The sequence below is a fragment of the Rhinoraja longicauda genome, chromosome 6 (assembly GCF_053455715.1).
Source record: "Rhinoraja longicauda isolate Sanriku21f chromosome 6, sRhiLon1.1, whole genome shotgun sequence".
In the NCBI taxonomy this organism is placed as follows: domain Eukaryota; kingdom Metazoa; phylum Chordata; class Chondrichthyes; order Rajiformes; family Arhynchobatidae; genus Rhinoraja; species Rhinoraja longicauda.
The window spans coordinates 71,457,363-71,470,084 of NC_135958.1; the positions used below are offsets into that span (position 1 = coordinate 71,457,363).

Consider the following 12,722-nt stretch of genomic DNA (forward strand, 5'->3'; position numbering starts at 1 on the left):
GGGATGTAATGTTAAAATTGTACAGGGTATTGGTGAGGCCGAATCTGGAGTATGGTGTGCAGTTCTGGTCGCCAAATTATAGGAAGGATGTCGACAAAATGGAGAGGGTACAGAGGAGATTTACTAGAATGTTGCCTGGGTTTCAGCACTTAAGCTACAGAGAGAGGTTGAGCAGGTTGGGTCTTTATTCTTTGGAGCGTAGAAGGTTGAGGGGGGACTTGATAGAGGTTTTTAAAATTTTAAGAGGGACAGACAGAGTTGACGTGGGTAGGCTTTTCCCTTTGAGAGTGGGGAAGATTCCAACAAGGGGACATAGCTTCAGAATTGAGGGACAAAAGTTTAGGGGTAACATGAGGGGTAACTTCTTTACTCAGAGGGTAGTGGCTGTATGGAATGGGCTTCCGGTGGAAGTGGTGGAGGCAGGCTCGATTTTATTATTTAAGAGTAAATTGGATAGGTATATGGATAAGAGGGGATTAGAGGGTTATGGTCTGAGAGCAGGTAGATGAGACTAGGTCAGAGAGAGTGGTCGGCGTGGACTGGTAGGGCCGAACGGGCCTGTTTCCGTGCTGTAGTTGTTATATGGTTATATGTACAGTGCAGTGAAAATCCTTGAGTTCCATGCTATCCAAACATCAGATATGCAGAGAAATGTGAGGTGTTGCGTTTTGGGACGTCTAACAAGGGCAGGACTTACACATGTGAATGGTAGGCCTCTGGGGAGTGTTTTAGAGCAGAGGGATCTAGGAGGACAAGTGCATGGTTCCTTGAAGGTCACAGGTAGATAAGATGGTCAAAAAGGCTTTTGGCACATTGGCTGTCATCAGTCAGAATATTGAGTATAGAAGTTGGGAGGTCATGTTGCAATTGTATAAGACGTTGGTGAGACTGCATTTAGAGTATTGTGTTCAGTTCTGGGCACCATGTTATAGGAAAGATATTGTCAAGCTAGAAAGGGTTCAGAGAAGATGTATGAGGATGTTGCCAGGACTGGAGGGTGTGAGCTAGAGGGAGAGGTTGAGTAGGCTGGGTCGCTATTCCTTGGAGCGCAGGAGGATGAGGGGTGATCTTATTGAGGTGTATAAAATCATGAGAGGAATAGATCGGGTAGATGCACAGAATCTCTTGGCCAGAGAAGGGAAATCGAGGACCAGCGGACATAGGTTCAAGGTGAAGGGGAATTTTTTTTAATAGGAATCAGAAGGGTAACTTTTTCACACAAAGGTTGGTGGGTGTATGGAACAAGCTGCCAGAGGAGGTAGTTGAGGCTGGGACTATCCCAACGATTAAGAAACAGTTAGATAGGTACATGGATAGGACAGGTTTGGAAGGATATGGGCCAAGAACAGGCAGGTGGGACTAGTATAGCTGGGACATGTTGGCCCTTGTGGGCAAGTTGGGCCAAAGGGCCTGATTCCACACTGTATCACTCCATGACTTTATAACTCTATACCATACATAGATAGCAGCACAAACATAATTACCATCGATAGAGCAAAGGGGAAGATACAGAGCAGGATATAGCATTTTAGTGCATCAGTTTAATAGACAAAGTCCAATGTCTGCAATGAGGTGAATCGAACAGTACCCCAGCTTATGGAACGACCGCCCAGAAGCATGATAACAGTGGGGAAGAAGCTGTTCCTGAGTCTGGTGGTGTGCACTTTCAAACTTCTGTACCTTCTGCCCAACGGGAGCAGGGAGAAGAAATAATGATTGGGATGGGAGAAGTCTTTGATTATGTTGGCTGCTTTTCTAAGGCAGCGTGAGGAGTAAATGGAGTCAGTGGTGGGAAGTCTGGTCTGCCTGATAGACTGGGCTACATCTACAATTCTCTGCAATTTCTTTTTTTTTGTCTGTTATTTTAGAAAAGTGTTGGAACTCGTGTTTCAAAACAAACCTCTGACAGAGACAGACTCGACGTTGGTCCTGAGTTGGTTTTCATTAATTACAACTGCGGATATTCCAGAATATGCAAAGGAAATGGGAATAACACTGAAATATGTTGCAGAACAACTCATGAATCGTTTAAAAGAATGTGAACTGAAACCGGAAAATTGTGAAGACATTGAGGTGGGTCTTAACTGCTTTTATCATTGATTTTGCTATTTTATCATCCATAAGATGGGTAGGATAATGACAATTATATCGCCAATGTCTTATTAATTTGCTTTGGAAGGCTGCCCAATGATTCTTTCCCCAATTACGTGACTGCAACATTCTCTTGGATCTATTACATTTATTTTCCCCTCATGATTATATAATAGCTCATTGTGATCTTTTAAGAATTTAAATTGCTAATGTCGTGAATCCTTGTGTGAAAATACAATCATTGACCAAGTTCTTTGAGTAGTTTTTGCTGAACTTCAAGATGGCCGAAAAAACATGTACTTGAATGGGTTATTGTAATTGATGCGATCTAAACAGATAACATACTTTTAGAGTGGCTTGAATGTTAAAATGTGATAAAGTATATGAAGAATGAGGTAAATTAATTGTTTTTTATTTATTGAATGTTGAAATCAATGATTTTAAGGATTATTTTATTCCACAGGCATTTGGGAAAAACATCAGTTATATCAAAGACATGGTAATCCATGAAACACAGAGGTACACCTTAATATTAGTTTTCTGTTGATGGAAACAAATGCTTTTGTGTAGTCGGGAGTTACAGTCTCGACAGTGAAGGTTAATGATGGGCATTGCAGCAATCAAAGAAGTCTGAAGCATTGTAGCAGTCTGAAGAAGGGACTCGACCCGAAACGTCACCCATTCCTTCTCTCCAGAGATGCTGCCTGACCCGCTGAGTTACTCCAGCATTTTGTGTCTAGCAGCAATCAAATGAATTGGTTAGAGACACAATGCTGGAGTAACTCAGCGAGACAGGCAGCATCTCTGGAGAGAAGAAATGGGTGACGTTTCGGGTCGAGACCCTTCTTCAGACTGAGGTCAGGGGAGTGGGAGGTACATAGATAAGGAAGTGTATAGATCAGGAAGTGTAGGTGTGAAAACATGACAAAGGGAATGAAGTCAAGGAAATTGTAGAATAGATTAGTAGGGAGAAGGTAACAACAAAGCAAACAGATAAAATGTACTCAGACAGTAAGTGGTCGGAGAACTGGAAAAGGCGAGGGGATGGAGAGAGGTGGGAAGCACGGGTTACTTGAGGTTAGAGAAGTCAATGTTCATACTGCTGGGGTGTAAGCTGCCCAAGCGAAATATGAGGTGCTGGTCCTCCAATTTGCGCTGGGCCTCACTCTGACAATGGAGGAGGCCCAGGACAGAAATTCAGTGTGGGAATGGGAAGGGGAGTTAAAGTGTTGAGCAACCGGGAGATCAGGTAGGTTTCGACGGACTGAACAGAGATGTTCAGCAAAACGATCGGCAGGCCTTCACTTGGTCTCGCTGATTTTCAGGAGTCAACACCTGGAACAGCGGATAAAGTAGATGAGGTTGGAGGAGGTGCAAGTGAACCTTTGCCTCACCTGAAAAGACTGTTGGGGTCCTTGGACGGAGTCTAAGCGGGAGGTATGGGGGATAGGTGTTGCATCTTTTGCGGTTGCAGGGGAAAGTAGCTGGGGAGGGGGTGGTTTGGGTGGTTGGGTTATTGCATTGGTTAGTTGGGTGAAGGAAGTTGTGACTCATCCAAGCTTTGCTGTACAACACATCCAATAGAATGGGAAATGTAGATACAAGGAACTGTGGATGCTGTTTCACAAGAAGAGATATAAGGTGGTCGATTAATTCAGCGGGTCACGAAGCATCTCTGGAGAACGTGGACAGGTGATGTTTTAGGTCGGGACCCTTCTTCAGAATGATTCTAGTTGGGCGGGGGGGGGGGAGAAAGCTGGGAGAGAGGTGGGGAGGGGATAAAGTCTGGCAAGTAATCTGTGGATATGGGTGAGGGGAGTTTTCATTTGTTAGATGGACAAAGGCGAGCGATGAAAAGACAAAGTGTGAGATAATGATGGAAGAAGCGTGAAATGTGAAGCCAGAGAAAGGAATGTAGGAGGGAGGGAAATGGGAGAAGGGCTCGGGGAGAAATAGGTGTTCATCCAGGTGGAGCACAAGGAAGGGAGGCAGGAAAAAATGGGCGTGGAGGGGGGTGTTTGTTGGTTAGAATGGAGGATGGTGTAAGCCTGTAAGAAGAACTTGGAGGACCTTGCGCAGATATTACAGTAGGTTCTGTACTTGATAACGGTGCTTGAAAGAAGTGTATGTTGATAGTGTCTTGCCTTACTGAGTGGAAGAATGTAAACGGAAACAGATCCAGCCTTAATTGTGGACTTCACGAGTCAGTGGAGTGCAGTTAAATAATTGGCAGCATAAATAAGTAAAAATAGACCGAAAATAAATGGTTGAAATGACCATTTACTTTCAGTCTGAATAAGGGTTCTGACTCGAAACATCACCTATTCCTCTTCTCCAGAGATGCTACCTGTCCGGCTGAGTTACTCCAGATAGACTTTGTTTCTATCTTTGGTGTAAACCAGCATCTGCAGTTTCTTCCGACACTTACTCACCACTAGCCAGTTAAGCCTGATTATTCACAGGCAATAATGGAAAAATCCAGTAATTTATATCGATCTGGATGGTTTGCCGAAGACTAGAATTAAACCCAATTGCTTTTTTTTTTTTTGCAGAAGGGGTGTCTCTGAGTTGAAGGAAAATGACTTGAATTGGAGTAATAAGATGCATATTAAAATCTGCCAGCTGACGAGGAGCGCACTGTTGTATAAAGTTCCCGCTCTTTCATTTCAACTGGTATTAAAAGTTGCTGAGAAAATAAAAATGCTGTTAGCAGAAGTAAGTTTGGTTCAATTGTGCTTTGTTGTCACATGTGCAGAGTGAAATTATTTTCTTACAAACAGTCCAGTAACCACCATCCAACCCCTGATTAGCAGTTGTATGTAAATAGACGACTGAGATTGAAGAAGGGTCTCGACCTGAAACGTCACCTATTTCTTTTTCTCCAATTATGCTGCCTGCCCCGCTGAGTTACTCCAGCTATTTGTGTCTATCTGTGGTTTAAACCAGCATCTGCAGTCCCTTCCTATAAACAATAGTTTATTGAGCCCACATGCACGAGGACACCATGTTTGGCACCATTTTCCAAATAATTTGAAATTAATCTAACGTGAAATGTATCCCAAACATACTTTGTTGCTGGTTGGGAGGGCAAACTTAGATAGACATAGCTTTCTGCCAAGGTCAAGCAGCAAATTACATTTAATCCTTTTCCTGAGATAAGATCGCATCTTCAATCGAATTGGAATGACACTTTGTTCAACTTATGAACAGTTGAGCACCACCTGTGTATTAACACTGAAGTCAGCTTTAGTTTGTGTCATGAAGATTTTGAGTGAGTTTTTCTTTATCCATCATCTGAGCTTTGAGACCAAGGTGGTCGTCGAATTTATTGAACACCGTTTCTGCCTTATCGCTCCAGAGACCCGAGTTTGTCCTTGACCTCGGGTGTTCTCCTCATGACCACTTAGATTTTCTCCGGATGCTCCGGTTTCCTCCCACACTCCAAAGACATGCAGGTTTGTAGGTTAATTGGCTTCGGTCAAATTGTAAATTGTCCCTAGTGTGTAGGATAGTGCTAGTGTACGGGGTGATCGCTGGTCGGCGTGGACTCGGTGGCCTAAAGTGCCTGCTTCCACGCTGTACCAATAAACTAAAATCTCTTAACTGTACTAAATAGATTTGCTTTCAATTTAACGTAATGTTTGATCCTACTGAGTGAACAAAGTGAATCCCAGCTCATATGAGCTGGTGATTGGAATATATTTTGGATATGCTCTCGTGCTTGGTTGTGAATACTCTGGTATCCACAAACGCAAGCATTGCTTTTATGTGCCGAGGGCCAAACTGCACTTATTAATTAGATTTTTCTTCCTCACTTTGTGGGTTTGGAACTGCATCACATCAGCGGGCTCCACGAGCCGTTTTGTTTAAGTCACTTTTCCTTTACTTATGGGCGTAATAATTATCAGGCTGCATTTCACAACCTTAGTTGATTCAGTGTCAGTCGCCTACTGATGGCTTCGTGCCTCATCCACGAATGATAGAAAATCCATCTGGTCTTAGGAGATGGGGATATCGTCGAAAACCCAAAGTGCAGTTATTTTCCCATCTGTTCTGGCAAACGGTTTCTTCTACAAAGGTTGCGGCTGGCAAGCAGTGAGTGGGTCAAAAGAAATATTGGGGTCCCGTTCTGAATTTAACAAGTGCAGTGCACAGCAAGAACACGTTAATTCTATGGCTAAAAAGAGATTATCGTACGGAAAATTAAGTGTAGCAGTAAAATTAAAATGCTCATTTGGCCTGTCATTCTCTCCCATGCTCTATTGAAGTCCATGGAATGTCCTCCGTGTCAATCGTAGTGGGCGGGGGCAATTTAATGTCATCCACTTTACATGATAGTTAAATATTAAAACAATCACCAATAACTACGGTTGATATATACTTTATCCATTGTTTTTAAGTGGCTCTGGTGCTATCTAATAATTGTCCGACCGTGCCGTGCAGTTTTAACTTATTTATTTCTCGCTCTTGTTATCTGCATTGACTTGCACTGAACAAATCCTTTCTTTCCAGGAATCGCAGAGCGAGTCACCTCCTGAAGAAAACAAAGTGCATGTCGATTTAAAGTCAGTAATTGAGAGTGCTCAAGATTGCCTCCGTTCTTGGCGGACGCAAGCATTGAAGAAACCCTTGCCTTCCCCAACAAAATCCATTGACAAGAAAGAACTAGAGGTATACGTGGTACTCTTTCCATTGCAATGAAGCAGGAAGACAATCAGCCCACTCTGCCTCGACCAGCACTAACAAGAACCATTCAAAAACAAATCCTCCTGCTTCCATGCATTCCATAACCCTATTCCTTCCTTGAGTACAGATATTAACTTCATGATGATATGCAGTGATTTCAGCCACAAAAGCATTTCCTTCTTCAATAACAAGGGATGGATAACAAATGTTTTGTAGACGAACCAGTGCAATGAAGGGTTTGGATGTTCTTGTTGATAATAATGCATTGACAGCAGAACTATAATCCTCCCCAATGCCATGACATTTGTTGAACAGGATTTTTTTTGGAGTGGGCGTTTGGGTGGTGTTTGGTGATGTACACAAACTCCACAGCCCTGCAGAGTAGAGAATTCCACCCTTCTGGTGTTTGTTGTCTTCCTAGATATTGGCTTTGTGGGATAGAATTTCAACTTGCATCACATCACTATTTGAACAGTGTTCTCTGGAATGATTTCCACATTCAGTCCATTTACTTTTCCTCGTCAAATCCTGACCAAGCCATTACAGTTTAATTGCCAAGCATTGCCTCCTAACCAGCTTTGGGATGGAGGGAATGGGAGGGAAAAATAGTTTCTTTCTTTCCAATACTTTACTTTAGAAGTACTACATGGAAACTGCCCCTTTGGCCCACTGAGTCCACGCCAGCCAGGGATCACCCCGTACACTAGCACTACCCTGCACACACGAGGGACAATTTACAGTTTTTTTATCGAAACCAATTAACCTACAAAGCTGTACGTCTATGGAGTGTGGGAGGAAATCGAAGCACCCGGAGAAGACCCACGTGGGTCACAGGGAGAACGTACAAACTCTGCAGACAGCATCCATAGTCAGGATCGGACCCTTGTCTCTGGCACTGTGAGGCAGCAGCACTACCGTAGCGCCACTGTGCCACCCAAAATATTGATGCTGAAGAGTGGAAGATGGGGAGCAGTGCACTGATAGCTCACTGCTGACATCTCTTCAGTGTGAAGCAAGCCCTTCATGATATTTATCGCATTTATAACCCGTACATGGAGTGATTGCCAGTGTTTGCTCGTTGTTGAGTCCATGGGCAGAGGTTATGCCATAGGGTTAATGACCCCGCCATATGTTTGAATGGGGTGCTTGTTTCCTTGGCTGCTTACCTGTGATAAATACTGGATGTCTTTGCACCCGGTGACTATCTGAGAACATGTCAACGGTTATGGAAGTGAACCTAGAATTAATTCCCAAGAAATCCAACGTGCTGAAATGTTTTTTGAAGAAAATTGTTTTAACGTTTTTAAACAATCCATCTATGTACTATCTACGTTGTAGGTGTGGGATTGCCACCTCACCTTAGAGTATAGAGTTGAAGACTGGGCCAAGGTGTGGAGGGATATGACAAGAATAGACCTTGTGGAAAGAATACAGAAGGTAGTATATTTTATTACAAAACAATTTCTTCTGGGTACTTAAGGTAGAATGTTTGTTGTAAATTTACAAAAATGTTGTAGTTTATCGTTTAATGATGATACAGCATGGAAACAGGTCCTTCGACCCACCAAGTCCTTGCCAACCATCGACCACCTGTCCACACCAGTTCCATGTTATTCCACCTTCTCATCCATTCCCACACACGAGGGGCAATTTGCAGTGGCCAATTAGCCTTCTAACCCGCACGTCTTTGGGATGTGGGAGGAAACCAGAGCACCTGGAGGAAACCCACGTTGTCACAGGGAGAACGTGCAAAGTCCACACAAACAGCACCCCGAGGTCAGGATTGAACCCAAGTCTCTAGCGCTGTGAGACTGCAGCTGTGACACTGGGCTGCCCACATATTAAAACCTGCTAATTTACACAACAGACCTAGAAATTAATAGTTCTGATTTTTTTAAAAATCCATTGACCTGAAATCTAAACATTACTTCGCTTGAAGCAGATGATGCTAGCCTGCTTAGTAATTTCAGCATTCTCTGACTTATATTAGACATTAGTAGTTTAGGCCAGGAATATGTTACCTCTGAATGAATTGGGCACAACTCTGATTTAAAATCTATTAACTAAAACGGAATTAGGCATCATCTTGGCAAAACACTGATGTATTCATTATGTTCTGTTGCAGTCTTCTTACTTGACTTTAAATACTGGAACCATAGGTACACCATCTATTTTCCGGCGCACTTGGTATCAGAGCCTTGCCAGATTATCCATTTGTCCCGGGCCAACAGAGGTCACTGCCCCCGAGGGGAGTCGAACGATACTGGGCCGGTCGGCTTAGGCTGCCGGGAGGCTGCGATACAGGCCCATAAAGTCGGCTATGGGAACAGGTACAGGCACCGGCTAGGCTGGTGTTCCAGAACCCCGGCCGCAGGCGGCAAAGTCGACCTAATGATCGGACGTCCTGCTGCGGAAGTCCCGATGAGGTTGAGATCGGCCGCCACACATTCAGGGGACTTCATTTTCGGCGTGTATTTCAAGCGCGCTGTCGTAATTTTGTCCAGATTAGACAGACTGATAGATATTCTAGATACTTTATTGCCACATGTAACGTGAAGGTACAGTGAAATTCTTTTGTCTTTTTGCATACACCGTACACGAAAGAGTCGCCACAAGGCACAGACAAAGTTCCCTTAAATATTGTTGATCCCTTCTTTGTCCCTTTACTCCGCCACCACAAGTCCCTTTTGTTCTCAGTACCCCCCCCCACCCCTCCCCCACGCTGGGTCCCTCTTTGTTCTTCGTGATATCGGCCCCCAGGCACGTTCCACGTCCCTCCTCATTCTTGATCAATGCTGATGGCTGGGGCCAGAGTTCAGAGACCACGGTGTGGGCTGTGCCCACCAGACCTACTGGTAGGTCCTCCGTCGATGGTCCGCGGCAAGCAATTCTCAGTCGAGAAGGAAGTGCCGAACCTTCCGATTGCCAGAAAATGGGTGTGGGTAGCTGTATTTGGTATGGAACTGAACAATTTTTTGTTGCATAGACTGGTACATTATTATAACGTATTCCTTAAAACAGCCAGATAACTACTCAGCATGGAGTCCACTCGAGTGCAGAGCATCCACATGGCAGATAAAAGAATACGCTTAGTTACACAAAACCATGCACTCTCTTAAAGATGTAGTTTAAGATTAGTACGGGTTTTGTACTTTGATCAGTATGGGTGTCAGAGGTTATGGGGAGAAGGCAGGAGAATGGGGTTAGGAGGGAGAGATAGATCAGCCATGATTGAATGGCAGAGTGGACTTGATGGGCCGAATGGCCTAATTCTACTCCTATCACTTATGATCTTATGGTGCAGGTAGGTATATTATAAAGGCCTCTCCTGAGCAACTAGTGACATGTCAACGGAGAATGCAGCCTAATAATTATGATACCGATATTTTATACGTGCATGCGTCATTTTTATTAACATTTTTCTTCTTCATTAATAGGAGAACCCTTTTGACCAGATATTGATCTATTGGAATGAAAAAGAATCTTTGATCACCTTAAATTCCATTCTTTTTTTTTATTTTATTTATTTTTTTTTTTTTGAAAAGCATATGTACAAATCGAAATAAGAAAAAACACATTTGTTACAAAGTTCTTACATAGCTTCAATTTTTAAATTTTTGAAGAGAGAAAGTAAAAATAAAAATATAAAACTATAAACTTGGGGAGAGAGAGAGTAAGAGGGTTAAAAAAAAAGAAAAAAGGATCTAACAATAAAAATTAACGGGAGTAGGTCCGGGAGACAAAAACCACAGCTGTACATCCAACCCCCAACTCAAGTTTCAACTTTTTATTTAAATTTTTTTTTTATTTTAGTCCTGTGCCAAGCCCATTTACTTTTCTAAAAATTCAATAAATGGAGACCATATTTTTAAAAATAACTCAGGTTTGTCGATTAAGGCAAACCTTATTTTTTCCAAATGCAGGGTCTCTGTCATTTCCATAGTCCACATTTTAATTGTGGGGGTTATTGGTTTTTTCCAAAATTTAAGTATTAGTTTTTTCGCAGTTATTAGACTGTAATCAAGAAAATGTACCTGACTTACTGTAAAATTTGTAGTATGTTCTGATAATCCTAATATAATTAATTTTGGGTCCATATCTAATTTTTTATTAATAACTTTAGAAACTATTTTAAAAATCTCCAACCAGAAGTTTTGCATTTTTATACAAGTTACGAAAATATGAGTTAAATTAGCTTCTTGAAATTGACATTTATCACACATAGGAGAGATACTAGGAAAAATCCTATTTAATTTCGTCTTCGAATAATGTAATCTATGTATTATTTTAAATTGTATTAGGGAATGTCTAGTATTCAATGAACATTGATGTATATGTTGTAAACTTTCATCCCATATATCTTGCATTATAACTTGATTCAATTCGTCCTCCCATGCTCGTCTATAAGATTCTGATGACGGAATGTCAATGTCAAGGAGAATATTGTAAATAAAAGATATTAATTTATTTGAGTTATAATGTCGATTCAGGCATACATCAAGTATTTCTGGACCTCTAAACTTATATTCTTGCATGTGTGATTTTACATAATCTCTAAGTTGTAAATATCTAAAATAATTATTAACATGTAATCCGTACTTCTGCTGTAACTCCTGAAACGAAAGAAAAGTTCCCTTATGATAAAGATCTCCCACCCTTTTGATTCCATAACTTTTCCATTGAGCAAAGCCTCTATCTAAGACAGACGGTTTAAAAGAAGGATTATTCGCAATAGGAAGGAAAACAGATAATTTACTCAATTTTAACGTAAGCTTTAATTGTTTCCAGGTACGGATAACACTATGTATAATGGAATTACCTCCATATGTTTTTTTATTTAAATTTATTGGAGCTAAGAGGATCGCACCAATATCGAATGGTAAACAATCCTCTTTCTCCATCTTTAACCAATCCGGTTGTTGATCAGAATCATCCAACCAGCAGGTTATATTTTTAATATTAACCGCCCAATAATAAAATAAAAAGTTAGGTAAAGCAATTCCTCCATTAATTTTAGACTTACATAAGTGTCTTTTATTTATTCTATGAGTCTTGTAGTCCCAAATAAAATTAGTAACAATTGAATCAATTTTTTTTAAAAACTTTTTTGGAAGGTAGATCGGAATTGCTTGAAATAAGTATAGTAGCTGTGGCAGAAAGATCATCTTTATAGCATTACTACGACCAACTAATGATATAGGAAGTGTTTTCCAAAATTGGATATTTCTGTGTAATTTAACAAGTAAAGGAGGAAAATTTGATTTAAATAAAGAAGTATATTTCCTAGTCACGTAAATTCCAAGATATTTAAACTTTTCATAGGCAATTTTGAAAGGAAATTGTTGAAGTATGGCCGGATTATGCTCCATTATTGGCATAATTTCACTTTTATACCAGTTAATTCTATAACCTGAAAATGAACCAAATTGAGTTATGAGATTTAATAAATTCGGAATGCTAATTTCTGGCTTTGTAATATATATTAATACATCATCCGCATATAAAGAAATTTTATTGGTTGTATGTTTAGTGTTGTAGCCATAAATATGTGAATTTGATCTAATACTCTCAGCAAGTGGTTCTATAATTAGGGCAAATAAAAGTGGTGATAGTGGACATCCTTGTCTACAACCCCTAGCTAAATGAAATTTAGATGACAGCATTTGATTAGTTAATATTCTAGCTGTTGGGGATGTATATAAAAGTTTCACCCATGCACAAAAATTTTCACCTAGTTGAAATTTTTCCATCACTGAGAAAAGATAGGGCCATTCTACTTGATCAAATGCTTTTTCAGCATCTAGTGAGATGATTGCTAAATCTTCATTTAATAGTCTATTTGAATAAATTATATTAAACAAGCGTCTCAAATTGAAAAATGAATATCGTTTGGCTATAAAGCCTGATTGATCGGGGTGTATCAAATTGTCTATAACTAGACTTAA

General features: G+C 40.9%; 1 protein-coding gene across 6 annotated transcripts in view; it reads left to right on the forward strand.

Annotated features, from left to right (window-relative positions):
* LOC144594591 (E3 ubiquitin-protein ligase rnf213-alpha-like) overlaps positions 1-12,722 on the forward strand; it is a 141,337-nt gene that overhangs the window by 38,562 nt on the left and 90,053 nt on the right. For 5 of the 6 annotated variants that reach the window (XM_078401331.1, XM_078401326.1, XM_078401332.1 and 2 more), the window contains 5 exons: positions 1,869-2,073; positions 2,555-2,610; positions 4,644-4,806; positions 6,604-6,762; positions 8,116-8,214. In XM_078401331.1, the coding sequence (XP_078257457.1) occupies positions 1,869-2,073; positions 2,555-2,610; positions 4,644-4,806; positions 6,604-6,762; positions 8,116-8,214 (682 nt within the window). The remainder of the gene's footprint in view (positions 1-1,868; positions 2,074-2,554; positions 2,611-4,643; positions 4,807-6,603; positions 6,763-8,115; positions 8,215-12,722) is intronic. The other variant, XM_078401328.1, reaches the window with a different exon arrangement.